Source organism: Rhinolophus ferrumequinum, chromosome 3 (genome assembly GCF_004115265.2).
Source record: "Rhinolophus ferrumequinum isolate MPI-CBG mRhiFer1 chromosome 3, mRhiFer1_v1.p, whole genome shotgun sequence".
In the NCBI taxonomy this organism is placed as follows: domain Eukaryota; kingdom Metazoa; phylum Chordata; class Mammalia; order Chiroptera; family Rhinolophidae; genus Rhinolophus; species Rhinolophus ferrumequinum.
Window position 1 is genome coordinate 15,050,890 of NC_046286.1, and position 24,851 is coordinate 15,075,740.

Below are 24,851 nucleotides of genomic sequence, written 5' to 3' on the forward strand. Positions count from 1 at the left end.
ATGAGCGTTACTGGGAATTAAAATGTAACTGCCCAAAATGAAAAACGTAATGGAAGAGCTGGAAAATTAAAAATAAAAATAAAAATAAAAAATCTCTCAGAACATAGAGAAAAACATTAGAGAGAGACAGATAATATGAGAGAAATAAGAAGAAGCAGAGGCCAACCCCAGAAGGGACAACATCCAATTAATACAAGTTACAGAGAAAACAGAGGGCAGGGCCATGCCTGGCACAGTACACTCTCAGCACAACCATCCCAGTGCCAGACCCCAAATGGGAAAAGTCCTCGCCCCTGGAGCTGGCCAGCATTCCAGCAGAGCAGACAGACAATCATAGATGAAGTGCAATGCCAAGGGCTAGAAAGAAAACAGGAGGATAAAGACTCGGGGCAATAGAGAGGTGCTATCACAGATGGTGAGAAGGTGACCGTTGAGCAGAGACCCTGAATGAAGTGGGGAATTGAGCCACGCTCAATCAGTATTTGCTGAACGAACGAAGGGAGGAAAGGACGTAGATGGAAGCTGAGGAAAGCATATGGTGCTGAGTAAAGCACGACCTCACTTTTCTCCTCGGTAAACTGAGGAGTTACACGAGCTCATCTCTGAGGCCAGTCATAATTAGAAAGCGCCCCCCCATCCCACCCAGCAAATCCACTTTGATTGTGGAGGTCGAGTGAGTGATTTCAGAGAACACTCCATGTCTGATGATACGTTGTTAGGAAACACCAGGCCATGTTTTATCGCAGTCTCAGAGAACTGTTTTCTCCAGGGCCTGGGAGCCAAGGTTTTATACTGCGGCTATTTTTAGTTGCTGTCCGCAGTGGCTGCTGGGACCTATTGCCTCAGGAGCCTGAGGAGAACTTTACCCTGGGGCGAGGCATTGCAGTCTGTAATCTTGCCCTGAAGAGCTCTCTAATTGAGATTTGACGATTTACAACCTCTGAGAACTAGATATCCCCTCCTGAAATGCCAGATCAGGTCCCGGGGCTGTGCACGCAGCAGTCAGCAAGAAAGCCTCCAGCTATTTTGGTCAGTGCATCAGTATTTCCCATTCAAAACCTTTGGCCCAGACAAAGGGGACTGTTTTGCTTTGGGATTGATTAATGCTTGTAAAGTCTTGGTTGGAGTCAGGTCAGGGGGCAATGCCCCTCCTACTGATTCTTCCCAAGGGTACCCCAGGGTCTGTGCCCCCAACCTCATATTCTGTTCTTACCAGTCAAATAGGACATTCTGGAAAGCAGCTTGAAAGGTCTTGTTGGGGGATTCTGTACGAGGTATTTAATCTGCCAGTGCGTCCACTTCTCTGCTGCTTTCAAGAGAAGAAAGGCCAGCCTGGCTGTGGAACCTACCACTGCCAAGGTCATTTTCCCAAAACACAGTTCTAACCTTGTAACTTCCTACTTTCAACCACCCCCTACCCCAGACACCCCATGCTGCAGACTCAATGCACTCCAAGTCTTAGCCTTTTGCAGTCCAGGCCAATCCCCAGGTGTAATTTTGTTTCTCCCACGCCTCCACCTTCAGCCTCGTTGTGCTCCATCCAAACTATATATTACTGCATGTTCCTTAGAAAGGTGTTTCCCCCCCTCCACGCCTACTATGGGCTGAAGGGTTGCATCCTCCCAACATTCAGATGTTGAAGCCCAGTGTGGCTGTATTTAGAGATGAAGCCTCTATGGAAGTAACGAAGGTTATATGAGGTCATCAGAGTGGGGCTCTGATCCCGCAGGATTAGTGTCATGAGAAGAGACACTGGAGAGCTCACTATCCCTTCCTCCCTGTGAGGATACAGTGAGAAGGCCACCGCCCACAAGCCAAGAAAAGAGCTGTCATGAAATCTACATACTGGCACCTTGACCTTAGGTTTCTAGCCTCCAGAGCTGTACTGTGGTACTTTGGTCTGCTGCCCGAGCGGACTGGTACAATGCCCTTGCACGCACAGTCCCTCTTCACGGAGTGTCCCTTTGGCCATTTTCATGGGACCAAAGTTTTAAAGAAATGCTTCCTTTTCTATGTAGTTTGCTCTGATCTTCTTCGCCAGTAATACCTTTCTCTTCTAAATTCTCAAAGGACAGGGGCGGCTGTGTGGCTCAGTTGGTTAGAGCACAAACTCTGAACAACAGGGTTGTTGGTGCGATTCCCACACGGGCCAGTGAGCTGCGCCCTCCACAGCTAGATTGAAGGACAACGACTTGACTTGGAGCTGATGGGCCCTGGAAAAACACACTGTTCCCCAATATCCCTCAGTAAAAAAATTTAAAAATATATTTTAAATTCCCAAAGAACACGGTCGGTACTTTCCTTTTGAAAAGTTTCACTTTTCGATTTAATTCTTGTTGCTTATGAATATGAAATTTTTCCTACTGAGCTAAAGTTTCCTTGAAGGTAGGGGTTGTGTCTTGTTCACCTGTGTGTCTCCCGCAACTACCTAGCACAGCATTTATGACATATTAAAAATGCCATTCTTTATTGAGTGACTCCTCTGTGCCAGGCAAGTCTGAAATGCTTTCTGTGTTTAAGTGGAACCCTCACAATCACCTTAACAAAGAAGATATTGTTATCCTCATTCAAAAATGGTGAAACTTCCTGTATGATTCTCCTCATGTGTGTTTCCTGGAATAGTCAAATTCGTAGAGACAGAAAGGAGAATGGTGATTGCTGGGGGCGGGGGCAGAGAGGAGTGAAGAGTTATTGCTTAATAGTGACAGAGTTTCAGTTTTGCAAGATGATATGCTCTGCGGGTATGTGGTGGTGATGTAGCCCAGTCATGTGAATGCATTTAATGCCACTGAATGGTATTAACTTAAAAATGGTTAAGATGTTAAACTTCATGTTATGTGTATTTTACTACAATTTTTTAAAATGGTGAAACTGAAGCACAGAGAGGTAAAGTAACTTGCCCAAGGTCATCAAGCTAGAAAGGGGCAGTGCTAGAAAGGGGCTGTGAGCCCTCTCTGTCTACTCTTCTTGTTTCGCTTCATTTTGATGCATCTTCTTTCCCCGGCTATTAGGGGGAGGCCCCTGTGCCTTGGGGAAGGTGAATCTAGCCCCTGTTCTACAGTGCGATCCACTTGTGCGAGTGACAAGTAAAGAGGGGCTGCTGCAGGCCTCGTCATAGCGTCAGCTGCCCTCCCCCCAGACAGCCACACTCCAGAGCTCTCCCTACACATCAAAAACAAAACCCTGCTTTTAAACCCATTGTCAGCATTCCTGTAATGAGCAGCCAAAAGTTCTTCTGACTCACGCAAGGGAAATCTTATAAGTGTTACGATGAGGTCATCATGAGGAACGAACAGGAATGCCCCCAAAGATGAGGCTTGGAAGTTCTCTTCCCCCCTCATCTGCAGCTGGAAAACCTCATAACGCGTCCTGGTCAACACATCATTACAGGGCACAGCCCCGGCACATGTGGGAATGGGAACTCTTCTGGCCAATCATAATTCAGGTTGAGTTCCATGTTCCTTGCCGTGTCCTGATGTGGTAAAGGCAGTGCGATGCTTCCCAAGGTTCCTCTACATGTCCTAGAGTATCTTTCCCTTAGAAGCAGCAGAGAAATGACAGACTGGTCACATGAACTCCATGACAGCAGGGGCTGGGTCTGACTTGCCCGCCACTGGATCCCAGACCTCTGACACTAAGCCAGGTACAGAGGGGACACTCACTACATGTCAATTGAATTAAATGGAATGAATTATGTTACCCTACGGAAGCCAGTAGGACTTAAGCATCATTAGCCCCTTTCACTCGTGCAAAGGGAAGTCAGTTTAGATCAGGCATCATGGACCAACGAGAAGATGCCGTGTACTGTTCAAAGGCTGTCTTGGCATCGAGGATCAGCCTTTGCCCTCAAAGAGTCTGGAGTCTGGTAGGGAAGAGCACTGACGCAGTGGAGAGGTCTTCCTCAACCAAGTCGTCTCTCTTGAATAATCCAGGTGTGGCTCTGGGAAACACATTCAGACCCAGCCTCAAATTTGGTGATTCAGTGGATCCTGTCCGGGGCTCCGATGACATGAGTATTTCGATACAAAATTCTGTGGGTTGGTTTGACTGAAGAGGGTGTATTTACTTATCATAAAAATTAAAACTCAGCAAAAGTAAGCTGAGTAAATCGTGGAAAGATCAGGGAAATACAAGTGATTGCGACTGCTGTTAAAAGAAGAGCTGTTCAATGTAAATGTAAGTAAAACTAAATAATCCCTGAGAAAAAGAGATGGGAGTAGGGTGAGGGGTGTTGATAGTTGTATGGCACTTATTTGTACCTAAGACTTTTATATATATGAACTCATTTTCTCCTCATAATAATCCAGTGAGACGTTACATAAATTGACCAAGATTGCAGAGCTAGTAAGTGACAGAACTCATTTTCTCCTCATAATAATCCAGTGAGAAGTTAAACAAATTGCCCAAGATTGCAGAGCTAAGTAAGTGACAGGACCAGGATTTGAATCACACAGCTTCCAGCTCCAGGGTTTCAGCTTTAAGCCACTATATATGCTACACTGCCTCCCAAAGTAACATAAGAACAACAAGGACGATGTAATTGCTGAAGCCCGGAATCTCCTGCCTGATCCTACCTGCCACCTTGGTGCCTATATTTCCTTCAGAGTTTAAGGCCTGCCTCTTGCATGAAGCCTTCCCTAATAAATCCAGTCCTCTTCATCTCTGCATGCCTTCAGTGCTTATTCAGTACTGTGATTATATCTTCTAGAACCTGATTCTGCCACAACTCTTGTGTTAATTTCTAAATGCTTCAAGGTGTTAATCCTTCTTCCTGAGTCAGCTGGTCAAAGCCTCCCAGAAAGCGCCCCCGTCTGAGATGGCTTTTCTTTCTCTCACAGAATGTGCGCATGGAGTGCAGAGTTCAGGCTCCATAAAGATTCATCAGCCTGTTGCTTAGAAACGGATTCAAGGGATACATAGGAAGGAACAGGCAATTGACCCAACTCATTCTTGTATCTATGACATTTTTATTATGCAATAAGAACTCACCACACTCACAAAGTTGTTTAACCTTCAGCCCCGTATTTTCTCAATGAACAACCTCCTTCCTCCACACCAGATAACCCTCCCTGGTAATTTCTTTATTTCGTGGGCATGAACACTTTTCTGTCTCACTAAACCCAATCACCCAACCTCTTATTTTTAGACAAGGGAATAAAGGCCCAGAGAGAGGTCTGTGACTACACAGCTGACTGACCTTCATGCTAGATCTGAACCCAGGTCACCCTACAATAGCACTGCCCTATAGAATTTTCTGTGATGATAGAAATAGTCCATATCTGCGCTTTCCAATATAGCAGCCATTCGCCATATGTGGCTGTCGAACACTCGAAATGTGGCTAGCGTGACTGAGGAATTGAATTTTCAATATCTTTTTTTCATTGAAGTTAAATTCAAATAGCCACTTGTGGCTTTCATTTTAAATAGCACAGTTCGAGAATAACCAAGCTAGTTCATAGGGTGTTGCTTTATAAATAGAAAAAGACGATCCACAAATTTTTTCTTTTCTTGCCACTACAAAAGACCTGGAGAAAAATATTTTCTGTAGAGGGAAAAAAACAACATGCAGTTGTAGTGCAATTAACAAAAGATACTCGTGTCAGTTATTCATTATCACCTCACATATTTACTGTGCAATTGTTATCATTGAAATCTTAGAACATTAGTGGTTTCCTAAACAATGACTTCTCTTACTTATTAAGTCTGTTGCCATGTTACAGTAGTACACCAAGCCCTGGCAACAATGCCAAGTGACGGCTTCTGACAAGGTCTGGCACTTCTGCTGACCCACAGGCTCATGAATGGATGTGGGAGTTTCTGCTTATAAGGTATAGAACTGGAGCATGGCTTAAAGCCCAGGTTTCTAATCTTTGTCCTTACAAGACTGCACAAAACACTTGGTTTTAAGGCAAAATTCATGCTCCACTCACATGGAGAGTCATCTCATATGCTTAAAGAAGTGTTATCTGGGAGCAGAGCTGCCAGTCAGCACATTTTCTTGTACACAATACAATTCATACACAAATTTATTCTGGACACTTTGGACCTGGGTATCAGAAGGTATCAATTCAAATGGAAACTGCAGCCAAGAAATCAAGAGCAAGCTGAGACTTGGAAGAGCAGCAATGGAAGAATGAGGAAACATCACCAAGATCAAAGATGTGTCATTAGGGAGCAAAGATCATCACACTCTCGTATTCCCAGTTACTAGGTATGGATGCTAAAGTTGTACGGAAAGAAGGCTGATGGGAAATAATTGATTCATTTGGAATATGGTGTTAGAGGAGAGCTCTCACCATATTCCAAATGAATCAATTATATCACCAGAAAGATGAACAGTGGGTTTTAAAGCAAATTATTAGTTGGTGCAAAGGTAATTGTGGATTTTGCAATGATTTTTAACCTTTTAAACTGCAATTACTTTTTTTTTAAATTGGGGAATATTGGGGAACAGTGTGTTTTTCCAGGGCCCATCAGCTCCAAGTCGTTGTCCTTCAGTCTAGTTGTGGAGGGTGCAGCTCAGCGCCAAGTCCAGTCGCTGTTTTCAATCTTCAGTTGCAAGGGGCACAGCTCACCATCCCATGTGGGAATCGAACCAGCAACCTTGTTGTTGAGAGCTCGTGCTCTAACCAACTGAGCCATCTGGCTGCCCCTAAATTGCAATTGCTTTTGCACCAACCTAATAAACCTGAAGCATTGCTGAAGGCAAAAATGACAAAACTGAAGCTGTCCTACTTCAGGAACATCAAGAGAAGGCAGGATTCTTTGGAAAAGACAATAATGCTGGAATAAATAGAAGGCAGCAGGAAAGGAGGAGGACCAAATATGAGATAAATTGACTCCAGAAAAGAAGCCATAGTCGTGAGTCTATGGGAGTTGAACAGGGATTTGGAGAATAGGACATTATGGGTGTCATTCATTCATAGGGTCACCAGGACTCAAAGCCCACTCAATAGCACATAACAACAACATTAAAGGGTAGCTTGAAAATAGGATTCCTCTTTGGTAGTAATAAAGTCCATTTTCCCTAGGGTTTTCCAAGGGGACTCATAGAATCACCAGAAGCTTGTAAGGTTAAGAGGTTAAAAGATGAGAAGATGGAATTGCAATTTGACTTATGTTGGTGAATGACATCTGTTTTCCTGTCTCGTCAATGCTGAGAACTTAGAGTACCTAATAAAGACTTTGGGAAAGACAACATATTTTTAAAAGAGAATGGAAAGTAGGAAGGTCAGCAAAAATGGAAAGAAACAAGGTCATCCTTTATCCTTTGCCTAAAGGATAAAATACTTGCTATAGATGTTTCTCACAAAATCACTTCTGTGTCATTATCATTAGTTTTTAGTCGACCTGAGCTTCATGACAATATTCCAAAATGCAATTCAAACTTGAATTCAAAGGACCAATATTTGGACAAAAGGAAAAGCAACTCAAGAGAAATGGAGGTCTGAAAGTCAATCAGGACAACCTCCACTTCCGGCCAGGATGGACTAAGAGGAACCAGATTTACCTTTAATAGCTAGAACATTACCTTAAAAAACTAATAAAGCATGCAAACTATATGAAATGATGGTTTTTCAGACACTGGGAACAGGTAGCACAGGACTCAAATAGAGCCTGGCAGTCTCTCGGAGATGAGGAGACAACAGTTTGGAGTTTGGGAAACTTAAGGCAGCTATTAAAGAAATTGCAGCTCTCAATGCCAGAGAGACTGGAGTTGCAGAGAGAAAGAGAGAGGGAGAGAGAGAGAGAGAGAGAGAGAGAGAGAGAGAGAGAGAGAGAGAGAGAAAGGAAATGAAAACCAACCTATATTTTGTACCCTATGAAAAATTAACTTAACATGGGTCATAGAACTAAACATAAAACCTAAACCTATAAAACTTCTAGAAGAAAATATAGGAGAAAATCTTTGTGACCTTGGGTTATACAAACATTTCTTAGAACACCAAAAGCACAAACAATAGGAGGAAAAATTAATAAATGGACTTCATCAAAATTGAAGATAAGTGACAGAAGTCACTTATGAAAATGAAAAATCAAGCCACAGACTTGTAAACTATTTGTGAAACACTTATCTGATAAAGACATTGGGTCTTGAATATATAAAGAACTCTTAAAATTCAGGAAGACTTAATAATAAAATGATAATAATAAGCAAAATATTTAAATAGATGCTTCACCAAATAAGACTTAGTGATGGCCAGTAAGTACGTGAAAAGATGTGTAACGTCGTTAATCATTAGAAAAATGTAAGTTAAAGCTGCAATGACATACCACTGTACTTTTCAATATGCTTAAAACGTAAAAGATTAACAATACCAAGTGCTGGAAAAGAAACAACTAGAAGTCTCACACAAAGTCTAAAAATAATTTGAAAGGTTTTTTTAATGAGGTTAAACATTCACTGACCATATGACCCAGTAATTCCATTTCTAAGTATTTGCCCAAGAGAAATGAAAACAAAATCAACACAAAAGCTTACATGTGAATGCTCACACCCACTTTTATTAATAATAGCCTCAAACTGGGAAAGAAACCAAATGTCCATCAATTGCTGAATGCATGAATAAATTGTGGTATAATCATACAATGGAATACTGCCCAATGATGAAAAGAAACCAACTGCTGATATATTCAAAACATCATGCTAACGTCAAAGAAACCACACACAAAAGATTACACGGAGTTTAATTCCATTGATATGATACTTTTAGAAAGGCAAAACTATAGTGATAGAAAGAAGATCCCTGGTTTCTAGGAGTCAAGGGGTGGCTGGGAGTGGATGTAGGGCGACGGGTCAAAAGAGAACTCTTTGAGGGGATGGAAATCATCTATGTTATGACTGTGATGGTTGTTACACGACAGTATACATTTGTTCAAAACTCATTGTACATTTAAAATTGCTGAATTTTAATGTACGTAAGTTATGTCACAATTAAAATTGATTCCCCCAAAAAGCAAGGTACATAATAGGTTATATGGTATAAGACCATCTGTATTAAATAAAAAGGAAGAAAAAAGAGATATTTCAAATATATAAACATACATATATTTTGCTGGAATGTGCATAAAATGTCTCAGGAAGCACATACATAAAAATTTTAGAATGAATTGCCACAGAAAATGGAAACGGGGTGTCTGAGGAAGTGTGGCGGGGGAGAGACTCTAGTTTTTGTACCTTTCACATTTTGAACAATGCAAACAATAAACTTATTCAAAGCAGGGAGAAAAGTCAGTTGGGCTCCAAAACCTGCTCCTCTTCAATGTGATTTGAGTCAAAATTCTGTTTCTATGTGAAAATATCTCTATCTTTGTAACTTACCATTTCCTCCTTCCCCTGTTTTAAAAATCACAGGGCTGCCTAAGGGTATGTTCAATATATACTTCAGAGAGCATGAGGATAATATAAATTTGAGATGTGAGGGAGAGAGAGAGAGACAGAGAGAGAGAGTCAGTCCCTGTGGGAGGGAGACTATTTGATGTAGGGGAGAATGAAGCTTCCATACACAGCAGGCTAGAACCAGCGAGAGTTCTGAGGCTTAACTCATTCCAACTGTTTTGTTTTGTTTTGTTTTTTACAGGTGAGAAATTCAAGGCCTAGAGAGTACGAATGACTTCCCCAAATTTGCATGGTGAGTCAGTGTCAGAATCCAGATGAGGACCTAACTCTTACTTAAGTCCTGTTACAGGGATAATATCAATAAAGCAAGTGACCTAACACAGAACATGAATCACAGTAAACATTCAGTCGATATGAATTCCCCCTTCTCTTTCCCCCTATGTCAGCTGGCTTCTCACCAGGACTCACCATCTATCCACTCCCACCTCAAAGGCAAATATCAATGAATACAGGGACATAGAGACTTTTGAAAGCTGACCAAATTTCCCAGAATACACTAATACGCTATCCCTTCAAAACAAGAACTTAACTATTCTTCCCATTACCAGACCAGTTTAATGCAATTCAACAAATATCTATGAGCCCCGACTATGGGCCAGGCTCTGTGCTAAGGGCGGGTGTACTGAGAAATGGGGCGCTGCTACAGCCTTACGCAGATGATTGTAGTATTAGGTGACTGGCCCTCAGGTGGAGGGAAGCACTGAAGGAGTATCACTCAAAATGACCTGGAGGTTTCGAGATGGCTTCCCAGGGAACGTGAGTCCAGTGAGAAAAGGAGGAGTTGGTCTCATGATAGAGGGGAGGAGATGCTATAGGCAGAGGGACTGCCAAGGGCAAAGCCACACGAGGCAGAACAGCATCCCATTTGTGGGGAGCTTAGCATCCTGGAGCACATTGAGGGAGGCAGGGAGTGGTGGGGGATGGGACGAGAGGCTCCCAGGCCGTTATGGGCAGGACCTGAGGCCTTGACAGAAAGCTCAAGGGTGAACTTGATGGTGTTGGCCCTGGGCAAGGCTTAACAAGGGGAGTTAAATATCTGATTTGCAATTTTGTTCCTAAGGGATCGTCTTTACTCCAGCAGGTGGGTGAAAACGATGAGCGTTCAGTTCACTTTGAGCAACATTTACAGAGCCCCCCCGTGACAAGCCCAGGACATTGCGCTGCAGAGACAAGCACACGTGGTCCCTTCCCTCAAGGAGCTGACATTCTGGTGAGTTATCGTTTCAAAACACAGGAGTCCAGAAAAGGATCCATCATGTCCCTCACTGTTCTATTAATAACCCTGCCCGCCTTCCCTAATGTTCTGATTGGCAGCCCCGTACCAGTCCCCTGAGGTTCTCTCCCCTGGGGGTGACACTGCTCACTTTCTCCTGGTCACTGTGTTTGGTTTGTCTTCTATGTCTAATGACAACACAGGATTGGGTCAATTATACTGATGCAGAAACACAAAGGCAGGCCCAGGAACAAGGACATGCTGAATTAGCTGCGGTGACGTTCTTACCACAGGCTGCTCCTTGCACGGTAACACCAGCCTCTTTTGACTGGAGCATCCCTTCACAGCTCAACAAATCAAATGAAGCACCCAGAATATTGGCTTTCTGCCCTACTTCAGGATGACGCTATGAACATGCCAGGCATTCTCATAAATGCCTGAGAACTAATGAGATAAAGTAGCAAACAACCCACTGAATTCTCTCCTAGGATCCCTTGCATTTAGTGGGAAATGTGGATCCCCGGAGTGGCTGGGTTCCGCTGTACCTCGGAACCATGTACAGATGTTCCAATGCTTCAATGCAACGCAATCCTACCTTCAGGAGCTGCAGAGGGTTGAAGAGTGGCCCTCTCTCCAAAGACATGTAAATGTGGCCTTATTTGGAAAAAGGGTCTTTGTAGAGGTGATTAGATTAAGAATCTTGAGATGTAATCATCCTGGAAGAGAATGGGCCCTAAGTACATTGACAAGTCTTTATAAGAGAAGAGAAGGAAAAAGAGATCCAGAGACACGGGAGAGAAGGCCATGTGATAATGGAGGCAGATATTAGAGTGATGCCATCCCAAGCCAAGGAACACCAGGAGCCATCAGAAGCTGCAAAATGCAAGGAAGCCTCCTCTAGGGCTGTCAGAGGGAGCGTGACTCTGCCAATACCTTGACTTCAGGCTTCTGGCTTTTAGAACTGTGAGAATAAATTCAGTTGTTTTCACCACCAAATTTATGGTAATTTATTACAGCAGCTGTACAAAACTAATATAGGGGCTTGGAGCACCACTCTCATTACTGCGACAGGCCGCTGGGACAAGCCTCCCTCCTCCCTCAATGCCCTAGGTTTGCTTGGGGTAACTTATGCCCTCCTTCTTTCATTCAATTATCATTTAAGCAGTGTGGACTGGCTATATGAGAATGGATAAAAGGCAGACACTCCTTCAAGTGTTCACAGCTAGAGAGAGAGAGAAAGACGTAAGTAGGTAATCACAACCTTAACTGGGCTGAATTATGTCTTCCCAATATTCATATGTTGAATCCTAATTCCTCGTACCTCAGAATGTGTCTGTATTTAGAGTCAGGGTTTTTAAAGAGGTAATTAAGCAAATGAGATCACTAGGGTGAGCCTTAACCCAACATGACTGGAGTCCTTACAAAAAGAGGAGATTAGGACACACATACACACACACGAAGGACCATGTGAAGACACTGCAGAAGACAGCCTTCTATAAACTAAGGAGAGAAGCCTCAGAAGAAACCAACTCTGCCGATGGCTTGATCTTGGTCTTTTAGCCTCCAGAATTGTGAGGGAAAAAATTCTATTGTTTAAGCCATGCAGCCTACAGTGCTTTGTGATGAGAAGAATGGTACATTGAGATGAGAGGAATGAATGGACACAGAGGAGACCCAGCCCAGCCCAGCCTGGGGGTTAGGGGTGGGAAAGGCTTCTGACGACGTGACTTCTAGGCTAGGTCTGAAAGGACAGTTGGTTTTCTTGGGAAGAGAGAGCACTGAAAGGAAACAGCTTGAGCAAAGGCCCAAGGTCATGAACTTGCATGAAGGGTGTAGGGAAATATAAGTCAACATTTTTCAAGGCAAAGGGTAAGTGGGGAGTGGCCGATGATGAGGTTTTGGCTAAAAGCCTGATGGAGTTGTTTCTGTATTCTCTCCACCCTGGCCTTTTTCCTGGGAGCAATGGGGAGCCACTGCTTCACTAGAAGCAGGAAAACGGCATGGTCTGATGTGCTCTTTATCTGGACCATTCTGGTGATCATGTGGGGACTTCTTGGGAGACAGATTAATCTAGAGGCAGAATGTCCAGTAGAATAACTGTAGTCAAGATGAGAGTGGTCAGTGGGGCCAAGGTGGAGAGCAGTGAAATTAACTGGGCTTTTGTAAATCGAAGCAGCAGGATTCCAAGTCACTCAAAAGTTTTAGTTTGTACAATTGGTAATACTGCCCACCAAGGAGGTGGGATTAGTTGTGGATGAATTGATATTGGATTTGCAGTCTCTAGAGGGAAAATTTTCCTTGGTAAAAAGGTGGATCCTAATTCGGGGTATTTATTTCAAAATATCACATCGCCTCCATTTTCAAAGCTGACAACTCCCCCATGATGCGTCAGGTAATGTGTCTTTATTATTCTTTGATGAGGGTTTCTTTACATGGTTTCTCAAGATACTAAAAGGCTAACAGCAAGCAGCTGACTCCACAAGAAAGAAAAACGGAGAGTTGGGCCAGTCTTAGAACATTCTTCTCCCTATATGGGAGGAACATGGACATACAAAGCATGAGTGCCCAGGTAGAGAATGTGGGATGCATTACAGAGATAGATAATATTGAGGGTTCCTGGGCCCTCCTGAAATCGTCTTCCACAAAAACGTTTGCATGGAGTTTTAGAATGTTCCTGAACCTCCTGAAGCATATTCATGAACATCCCGCACCCCAAGCTAGGAATGCCAATATTTTTTAAAAAGTGGTCTGGATGGAGAGGCAGAAGTCTTGGCTTGCTACTGATTCTCACGTGGGCTTGGGCAAGGTCCTAACTCCTCTGTTTTCTATTTTCTTGTCAGAGCGCTAGGACTCTGTGACCTCTTTGCCTGCTAGCCCCGATTCTCAAAGCAAATTAGTAAGTATGGATACCTAGAAAATAATTTTGAATAAAACTGGGACTTGATTGTGTTCTCAGCATGCTAATTAAGAAGAAGTTATGACCAGCATAGAAAACTTTGATGAAAACAGCTCATTGTTCTATTTCTACACGCTCCATTGGTTCCAGGAAAGGACAGTGGGACACATGGAAGAAACAGGCTCAGACTCGTATCTTCTCACCAGTGTTTCCAAGGACATACTTGGATGGGTCCTTTTCACCGACATCAGAGCAGGCTATTCCTAGGGGCCTTGAAACAGGAACACCCTATTTCCAGACCTCTAAATGTGCAACTTTTGAGTAGTCTAGCCAGGCTAAGCCAGATCACACAAACATATTTCTTTTAATGGGGAAGTATACTGAAATAACCTCAATGAACACTTTGTGCTGAATCGGTGTCCTCCCCCACAAATATAAAGTAACTGGATACATATATATAGATAATATATAAATTAGCATCATTCTGCTTAACATATTCTAGAAATTTGTCTGTATGAAGCCAAAGGTCTAAAGCTTTGGACACATCTAGATCGGTGAACGAATGAATAACTAAAAACAAAATATATAGGCTTATTATACGTATTTCCATCTAAACACTTGGACTAATCGTAGCAATGAAGCTTGGTAGATTTCTGTTTGGTCCGGCTCTACGGGGTAGATGGGGATGCTTTTTGATTTGCTTGTCCTTCACCCTAAACATTGCTTCGTTCATGGCATCCTCATCCAAAACATACTATTACTCTCGGTTGAAATCCAAGTCCCCTAGTTGGCCCTGGAAGACTGCCGTCCCAGTTCCGCCCCTCTGGGACCCTGTCTCCACTCCAGCTGAATAGCTCTAGTCCCATACAAGTGTGTGTTTGCTGTGCCTTCACTGGCTCCTCAATTGAGCCACAACTCAACATCCAAATCCAGCTACACTTCCTTATTTTCTCAGTGGGATTTTATGGTTGCTCACCTGCCATGATGAATTTTTGTTTGCTTTCAAGGCAAATGGACTTAAGGTGTTGCTTATGAAAACTCCCAGGAAAGACCTGGAAGGTGAAGGGTCCTGTTCTAACCAGAGCTTGGTTAAAACCACAAGAAACAAAAACAAAAACAAAAAAAAAGACGCAGGCCCACAGAAGGTGACACAGAAAGAAGGAAAGCCTATGACTCGATAAGTTTTTTTTTCATTGAACATCCCTAGCAATAAAAAATTTAAACCCACAATATATGTATGTTTATTCATTTATAAACTATAGTAATGTAGTACTGCAAGAGTACACTGTGCACATAATGAAATATATAAAATATTAACATTTAAGAAGACTGGATAAAATTAAATAGACATATCGCCTGATATTTTAATTCTAATTATAATATTCTAATATGCCATGCATTACGTTGAATACCCTGTTTTGGATAACATGACTCCTGGGACAGCATCAGGCTCCTTTGCTCTAGCAATAATAACAATTACTGACAATTCTGTGACACTTTCCGCGACGCTAAACTAAATTACTATAGGGAGTCACTCCTGTAGAACAAAGATTCCAGGCTATGACGTTAAGAAACGTTAACCAGGACTGTTATGTTGTCTGACTTTGGGAGGGCACCACTTCCATTTTCTGTGATTCATGCATCCTAAATGTGATCAGTGCACAACCTTTGCATGGGCACCCTGTGAGTGTCTAATCAGAGGCAGATTTGCTTTCCAAGGGACAGGCTTCACGTGCACTGAGGGTGCAAAGGAGTGTTGATCTCATGTTGGCCTTTGCCAACCACACCCCAATCTAGAGATCATATGGTTATCAAGCGCTCTCTTAGAATGGATGACAGGTGGTGCCGTACATGTACACACCAATAAAGTACGAGAGCCACATACCCTGGGAGACTGGATAAAATTAAAGACCGTAAGAGCTGGAAAGGATCAAATTTCAGAGATGAGGAAACTTGGGTCCAGACAGATACGTTTCATAGCGAATTATGGGCAGAGTTATGTTAGCATTTCCTGATCATTGCTCTTTGCATAATAGACACATTGCTTATGTTAGGATCAGTCACGGAACTAAATGTAATGGAACATTTAGTAAGTGTCTACTAACATTTATTGAATGTGCTTGAAATAAAAATATTATTTCATGGATGGTTCAAATGCATCAGGATCAATAATAATAATTTAGGCTCCTATGCATTGAGCACTTACTATACATCAAATACTATCCTAAGCAATTTACATGAATTATCTTGTTTAATCTTCATAACAACCCTAGGAGGAACATATCATTATAACATTCATTTTACCAATGAGGAAATGGAGGCTGGTAGAACATAAACAATTTAATAGACATTAACTGGCTACGCCAGGTCTCAAACCCATGAACTTGACTTCAAAACCTGCTCTGCAACATATACTGCCCTCCAGAGTCAATGGTATCAATTACATGCAGGACAAATGGTATTCATTTGTACCTTTTTCTTTTCGGTAACCATTGTCAGAATACTTTTTTTTTCCTTTGCTCTAAATGAAATACCAGACTGCTTCTCTTTCTCTCCTCTCCTCTTCTCTTCTTTCTTTTCTGTTTCTCTCTTTTTTTCTCTCTCTCTTTCTCATACACAGACATACAAACACAATTAGGAAACTGTCTACAGGCCCCTCAACCTTGGCAGAAAGCAGTAAGATGAGTCTCATAATCCTATGTGGCAAATTCTGAACCAACAACTCCTCTTGGTTGCCTTAGAACATGGATGGCACCTCTCACGAGAGATCTGTTTTTCACTGGATCTCGGCCAGTGACCAAGAAGCTATTATTTCTTTCATCTTATCTTCAGGAGTTGTTTCTCTGTCTTTCCCATGGGAGAATTGGACCTAAGATGTGCAGTGTTCATCTCTTATCCAGCACCTGGCATGCAGTAAGTATGTTGTAAATGTTGGATGGATGGATGGATGGATGGATGGATGGATGGATGGATGGATGGATAAGGAAGGAAGGAAGGACGGAAAGAAGATGTATGAATGACTATAATAGCACATTTTCTCGATCATATGTTCCCAGAGAAGGTGTCCATAGCTGAAATGGGAATAACATCTCCATTCACTCAGTAGCTCTGGTCAAAACCCCTAGACGCAATCCTGATGCTTTTCTTTCATTATGCTTCACATCAGTCCACCAGCAAAACCTCTGGGATCTCTCTTCAAAATAATCCCAATCCTACTTCACACTCCTTCCACTGCTGTCACCATAGGTCAATCCACCATCACCTCTTGTCCAGTTTTTCAATCGCCTCCAAACTGTTCTCCATGCTTCTACCCTTTCTCTGTTATCAAAAAGACAGCCAATCTCCTCCGATGAATTTCCACATCACTCAGAGTAAAAAGTGCAAGTTCTTCCAAAAGCCCTTGAAATTTGACATGATCCATGCCTGCCTCCACCTCTCTGGCCTCATCTGCTACCACCTCACCGCCCTCTCTCACCCAACTCCAGCCATGCTGCCTCCCTGTTCCCTTACTCACCGTCACTGTCCCATTGTGGAAGGCGGAATAATGGCTCCTAACCTTGCCACATCCTTATTCCCGAAACCCATGAATGGTACTTTTTGTGGCAGAAGGGACTTTGCAGATGCAATTAAATTGAAAGATTATCCTGGATTACCCTGGTGGGCCCATATTAGTCACAGAGATCTGAGAAGAGGGACATGGGAGGAGTTGGACCAGAAGGGGGCAAGGTAAAGATGGAAGCAAGGGGAGAAAAGGTGACGTGCGTGGGCAACAAACGAGGAACAAGGTCAGCCTCTAGAAGCTCGGGGAGGGAAGGAAAGAGGTTCTCCACTGGAACCTCCAGAAGGAACACAGCCCTGCCAACACCTTAATATTAGGTCTATAAAACTCACCAGAGTTCTGACCTCCAGAACTGTAAAGAGATTGATGTGTGCTGTGTTAACCCACTAAGTTTGTGATCTTTTGTTACAACGGTAATAGGAAATTATTCTGTTTTATGTTTCTTTATGGCACTATTGCCACTGGGCATAGTTTTTATTTACTTATTTATTTTTCCATCCATTGTCTCTCTCACTACAACACAAAGAGCTTGGGACCCAGGACCTTGTTTTCTTCATGGTCCCAGGACCCAGCACAATAACAACAATCTGTTCAACGAGGGAAGAAATGATATATTTTAATTAAGGAATTGGCTGATACCCTGCAATGGCTGAACCTCAATAAAATGTTGGTTAAACAGTGTTACAAGCCTGCATGACATTTTCACTGGCTTGTCTAGAACAGGTGGAAACATACAAATGAGCTCGGGCTGCATCTGCACTAAAACAGGCCACGAAAAGATACCCCAGGAGTATATAGCAACAAGCCCTGCTAGAAAGATGGTGAGCACACCTAACCCCTGTCACATTTGGGGGTTCCAGCATCCCCTCCTGGTTGCTGGGACGATGAAGGAGCCTGAGCAGGTTACTCCATAGACACTCCACTCCCATCCAAGCCCCTGTTTTTAATCTATTTTCAAATATTACATTTCCATTCACACTGAATAAGGTATTAAAGTGGGGATGGGGTGGAGGGCTGCAAAGTAAGGATCCTACCTGCCCCTCTTTACACCGATTTCTGCTGACTAGCCTTAAAAACAAAAGGAGCTCACATATAAGAGCTGAGGTCGATGGTACACACACTCTCTGACTTTTGGGTAACATAATTATACTGAAAAGAATGTTAATTAACTTACAAAGTGAATTAAATCCAAAATTGGCTTCACAGTGTTACAGATCCTACTCATAAAGAAGTTAGGAATCACACGTCACTATCCTGCCGTTTTTCCCTATCGCTGGTACCAGCTGGAAATGCCAATACTGCTTTTTCCCTCCTACTTCTGTTTGGTTCTACACCAGTGGTCGGCTAATTTCTGGTAAAATCAGCACTTGGCCAAATGTACACATAATTGTCTTGGTGCCAAGGAGGATAATGAGGATGACCTGCCCTCCCTGTTGCATGAAGTTACATGGGTGCTTCTGTCCTGAGAAAAAATACAGCTAGTCTTCACTTTTAAAAAGATGTAGGGTTTTTTTGTGGGTTTTTTTGTTTGTTTGTTTGTTTGTTTTTTCGTTTGTTTGTTTTTTGGAAAAGAACACAATGGGGATATGGGTACGGAGGCTAGAAAGCTGCTTGAAGGCACCCGCTCCCATGCCCCGTCCCGTGGGGAGCCTCCCCTGGCTCCTCCATACCCACGGGGGCACGCCCTCCTGGAAGGCCCAGCACGCCACTCACGCCTCTCCTCCCCAAAATTCAGCCCGTGCACATCTGTCTCCTGTGCCACACGGTGGATTTCTTTAGAGCAAGGAGCCTGTCTTACACGCCCCTTTCCACCCCACCAGTGCTCAGCATCCTAGCAGGCAAGCTTTGTCGGGTAGCTGAGCGCGAGCCACACACCGAGAGTTGATTTTTAAAAAGACCTGTGGTAGAAAAAATGAGACACAATTTACACGCCAAACAACTAGGGGAAAGTACAAAGTAGAAAATAAAGAGGGATTAAATGAGTAAATACAGTGAATTTCGTTAAGGCGTTATTAGGAACCAGAAAGGGGAGGAACGCGTGCGGACTGGAGTTTTGTAGGTTCACAGAGTAATCATTTTTATTAGCAAAAAATAGCAGTATTACTAATATGTTATCTTTATATTTTAAAAAGTGTAAATATAAATATTGTGGAGGGGATGAATTTTGGGGAAAATATTCTGTCATCTTGATTAATAAAGATGATTTTTTTTTAGCCCTGAATGCTCTGTATGTTTTATATTCATAGCCATAATCTTTTTTACAATATCTAATAAATTGTAGTAAAGTCTAATACAAAGATCACCAAAGCCTTGGCGTAAATATCATAAGCATTAAACATTAACACTGAATTACCACAGAAGTCTTATTACCACTGAAATCATTTTACTTCATCAGGTATTTTAGTTATATTAGTGCCAAAAGAACAAGCTCAGTGACAGAGGTAACCTTTGTTGACCATATATCTGAAGTATCTGTGACCTTAGAAACGTTACAAAGGAAACTCCAGCGCCCGACTGTAGATATGACTTTCTCTCTCACAAGCTTTGGTTTTGTTTTTAAAAATCACGCTGACAAGTGCAATTTAATCAGACAGGAAAACGTACTTAACGTCTGTCACAAGGTAAGAACTGGAGCAGCAACTTCTGCTCACTCGTCAGCGAACTCTTAAAACATGCTTTGCCCATGGTATATAAAAGCCAACGATTAGACACACACTTTAAACACATTTTCCAGTTCCTGCAATTTCGAGTCGTCCTGGGTGAACTCTGGAATGAATGATTTAATCAGCCCTACTCCGTTTGCTTTTTTAATTATTTTTTTTTCCAGGTACAGTTGACATTCAGTATGATTTTGTATTAGTTTCAGGTGTACAGCATAGTGATTAGACATTTATATAATTAATGCAGTGATTCCTGACTAGTCTAGTACCCACCTGGCACTATGCATAGTTGTTGCAACATTATTGACTATATTCCCTAGGCTGTACTCTACATGCCCATAACTAATTTGTAACTACCAATTTGTACTTTTAATCCCTTCACCTTTTACTATTCTTGAACATGTATTAAGACCCGAGGACCAAGCATCTTTCCCTGGTCACTCAGAACCAAATGAAACACCAAGTTTACAATCTGCACGCGCAGGTGTGCCTGTCACAGGCAGCCCTTACCTTCACAAAGAGGTGAATCTCAGGGTTCGTGGAAGCTGATTCATTTTCTTGCAAACCATCTGCAGCAGAATAGCAGGTGGGGGGATCTTCACTGCTCTCCTGGATGGTGAAGAAGGCAGGAGTAGGCAGGTCTTCCTTCACCATGTTTCCATTCTCCTGTGGCTCTTCTGGGCTGAGCTCCTGGTCCTGAGTTGGTGAGTGTAATTCTTCCATTGACATATCCCTGTCCTCCTGCGGCTCACCTGGTGGAAGGTCCTGGGGCTCAGGATATACCTCGTCAGGCAGGAGGTAGCCGTCTGCCTCTGGTGGGGAAGAGGCCAAGGTGTTCTCTTCATCCTCAACAGCACAAACTGATACAGAGTCATATTCATGGGTTTCCAGTTTGGTGGAATATACATTGTTTTCTGACCTCACGTCTTCACGGATGTCATCATTCAGGGCACCTTCATCTTCTGCCGGCTCGTAGGGAACCTCATACACCCTCTCTTTTTGGACGGTGTCATAGATGTTGTCGGGGTCTTGGTCATTCATGTTTATTGATTTGATGGATCCTTTTGCAAGCAGACCTGAAGTGAGTACAGGATACAGGATGCTGCCTTTCCTTGCGGAGGAATCAATGGGCTTTTGCAATGCAGAAACTAGCAACAGCTATCCATGACAGGTTTCTAACAATCATTTACCGGAGACTTTAATCAGCAAACCACAAGTCCACTGGACACAAGATAAAGCTTACACACTCAGTTAACCCCTTCACTCCTAAGGATGTTTTCAACTAGACTCTGGGGTTTTCCTCATTGCCAGGAACTCCAAGTATTTTTGGGTCGGCTACGGGTTGAGTTGAATTTCTTCCCAGTCTACATGGACCTTTCTGAATATTGAACCATTTGTCACTAAATGGAGCTTCCTCTTCCAATTGTCTCTAATGTTGACAACATTCAAGAAGTCCCTGCAATTCAGTGGAGAACAATTTTTCACAGTGCTCACATCTATTTATGCAAAACAATTACACAACATAATTCATGACACAAAACAATTCTTCAAGCATTGATACCTTAGGATAAATGAGAGTTGTATGCACTACAGTTAGGTAATGAATTCTGTTCATGTTTCTTACCTGGAAACAGCACTAAGTAATTAAATGGCAGAAGGGAATAAAGATAATGCTCTGCCTATGAACACATCAGTACAGACCACCAAAAATAAGGGACTCGGAGATTTAGGGCTTTGAGTTTTATTTTGCCCTCTTAAATCAGGGTGATCGGCAGAGTTAACAAATATCCACTAAGAATCTTTAAGTACAGGACACTGAGTTGAGCACTAAACCTATGAATTAGGAGACAGACTCTGTTCTCAAGGGACTTTCAAGTATAGTTGGAGGGCCAGGAAGAGAAATGAAAACCCGAATGGACACAGAATAAACGATTCAAGGCTAGCTTAGTGCAATTGGCCCAGGTCTGGAATAAGAGGCAAAGGACTGAATGGGCACGTTTGCTGGCAGACGTCGTCTACCGCTGCCATGAAGACCCAGACTCTTTGTTTATGAAGCTGGGACTCTGTCCTGCTGACTCCTGCTTCTCCTCACCACATCACATATATCTTTCTCTTTGAAGTGAAAACCCAGGTAGATTGCAAAGAAACTTTCGTGTCTCCAAATCGTGCAAAAATTGAGAAGCAATGCAACTCGGGTTGACAGGTTTCAAGGCATTTCATGAACATCTCATTGACAAAACTCTATAGGAGCCTTAGCTCCAAAATTGTATCCAGGAAACTTCTGGAGTGAAATAGAGCAGTATTTCTAGAATTCTAGCTTTGGGGACAGCTCAAAGGATAGATAAGGGGAAAGAGGCCAGAGACAGCCTACACAGGCTATTGACACTAGCCCCTTTCTTACTGAAAAGTGATGTTTGATGGGTCCAAATACTTGATCAGTTATGATAGATTTCATAATCAGTCGTTTATACCTGAATGAAGCCCCAGCTCAATTCCTCCTCATAATTTTAGCACTGGAGGAAACCTATGAGATCATTCAGTCGAACCATTTACTTTACATTGGAGAAAAGCCTGAAACCTGGAAGGGGAAGTGACTGGTCCAAGTCTACACAGAGTTAATGATGAGCTGATTTCAGTTAAAGTTTCCTAACCCCCAGCTAAGTGATCTTCCTGCCACACACTCCCTACCTGTAAGTTTTCCAACCTGGCTTTCACAATCACACCCTCCCCCTACTGTGGCCCCCCAAAAAAAATTTTAAAAAATAATATATTCCCCATGAAATTACAATACTGCAAATATTCTACGTATCTGTTTACATACTGTACATACATCTGTGCTTTAGACATAAAAAGAGTAAGTTTTTTGCCCCCCAAGAACCAATTGCTAAAACTTTTCTAGTGTGTAACTCATAATCTGGCACTGGATTATGTGGCATTGTGCATTTAATACCAAATAATAATATTCTACAACCTGCGCATAGGTACACAACCTCCTGCCAGGTCCTCACGGTGATGTCCCATTCAGACAGCAGGGGCTGGTTAAGCTTAGGGCACAAGACCACACGGACACTTTATAAATTTGGTTCCCCCTTTGAGCCCTTCTCAGGACACACCTGTCATGATTTAGTTATAGGTTGTAACATGAAACCAGTCATCCTATTACAGTGGACGTCAGGTCATATCATCTTCGCTCAAACCCCTGCAATGGCTCCCCCTTTCTCTCAGTAAAAGCCAAAGTGCTTACAATGACCCAAGGACATACACAATCTATACCAGCTTCCCTCCTCTTCTCAGTGAGGCCACTCTGACTGTTCCATTTAAAATAACAACCCATCTCAACTCCTATCTGTTACCCCCTCCCCATGACAAAAAACCCTTACCTGAATTTGTGTTCTTTTTTCCATAATACTTACCACCTTCTAATAAGATACATACATTAATTCATTATTATGTCGAGAGTTTATTTTCTGTCTTCTCTCACTATAATGTAAACCCTGAATGGGCACCAATCTCTCTCTGCTTTTTCATCATTATCTGAAGCACCTAGAACAGTGCCTGACCCATATTAGATACTCAATACATATCTGTTGAATAGATTTTGGGGATTGTTTGATCTTTACCCTCCACTGGACGTGTAAGTTTCATGAAAACACAGTCTGCGTCTATTTTGCCCATCACTGTATACTTAAAGTCTATCAGATATCTGACATATAATAGGTACTTATTAAATATTTGTTTTATAAACAACTAAAATGGAAGAGATATATATAGAATTCATGTTCCTTTGACTCCTGGCCCAGTTTCTTTCTGTATTATGTGTGTAATGTTATCTCCTTACTACACTGTAAACTCCTACAGGAAAAGAACTGACAAGTGGGTCATCCACAGCACTTTGTATAAAGCAAGTTGGCTTGTTTACTTATAAAAGAGTTTGTCAACCAATTAATCAATCAACAATATTTTGAGGTATCCATGTCTGTTACTTATAACCTAGGAAAGGAAATAGACATGTATTCATTGTCTTGAGAAATTCTAACAATGAGTTTGCTCTCTGAAATAAAAGTCTGCTTATGTCATACCCATGTTTGGAAGCCTTCAGTGGGTCGCAAGCATATACAGGAAGATGTCTCTTCCAAGACCTTTCACAATTGGAACCAAGCCTATCTGTTCAACCAGCTTCTCCGCTCAGCACTCCCTCAAATGTCCTACTCCGAAGCCAGAAAAGATGCTCTTCCGTGAATCCTCTACGCCATTTCCTGCCCCTATGCTTTTGCACATATATATGTTGCCTCCACTGGGCACAATTCTCCTCATTCCACTATATACAGGACATAAATATACATAAGAGGCGATCTTATGTGCACACACAACTGGGGAAATTTACAAATTAGTAATTCAACGGAAAAGATCCAACTGGGACTTAGAGCAGGTCTGTCGCTTGTCTGGGATTACTTTGAGGTCAATGTCTGCTCTCCTGCTTTGCATGCACAAAGACTCAATTTGGTTAGTTTGCACAGGGTTTTTCCAAACGTTGGAGAACTGGGTCACTTTAACTAAACCAAAACAAAACAAAACAAACAAACAAACAAACAAAAACAACCAAAAAAACCCCTATCAGTTTAGCAACTAAAATGCTAACTTATTAATTTACCCACCAAAACATAACTGCCAAATTAACTTGAATACTGGCTTGGTTTAACAAGCATAAGCTCTTTACAGCAGCAAAGTCTACACAGAGAAACAATTAAGATAATATCCTCATGTGATGTTCATGTGATGTTTGTAGGAGCTGCGGCAAAACCCCTTTTCTTCAAACCCAATATCAGTGATTTGTGCCTTTTCTTTTTACCTTGCTCAGTCTTATTAGGGGTTTATCACTTTTACTTATTAGAGAATCTTTGGCTTTACTAATCATCTCTATTGTCATTATTTGCAATTGCATTCACATCTGCTCTTTATTATTTCCTTTCTTCTTCTCTTTGGTTTGCCTTTGATGTTTTTCCATCCTAAGATAGTTGTGAGGGATACTTAGATCATTGGTGTTCAGCTTTTCTTCTTTTATAATATATGCATTTAAGACTATTAGTTTTCCTCTATGTATATAATTTTATCTGCATCCCACT

The 24,851-nt window shown here is 42.2% G+C and overlaps 1 protein-coding gene across 3 annotated transcripts in view; it reads right to left on the reverse strand.

Moving 5' to 3' along the window:
* CLIC5 (chloride intracellular channel 5) overlaps nucleotides 1-20,850 on the reverse strand; it is a 170,129-nt gene extending 149,279 nt beyond the window's left edge. For all 3 annotated transcript variants that reach the window (XR_004422633.1, XM_033102409.1, XM_033102408.1), the window contains exon 1: nucleotides 20,239-20,850. Coding sequence is in view for 2 of the 3 variants with exons in the window: in XM_033102409.1 (XP_032958300.1) it covers nucleotides 20,239-20,769 (531 nt within the window). In the remaining variant the exon portion in view is untranslated. The remainder of the gene's footprint in view (nucleotides 1-20,238) is intronic.
* Nucleotides 20,851-24,851: the final 4,001 nt, after the last annotated feature.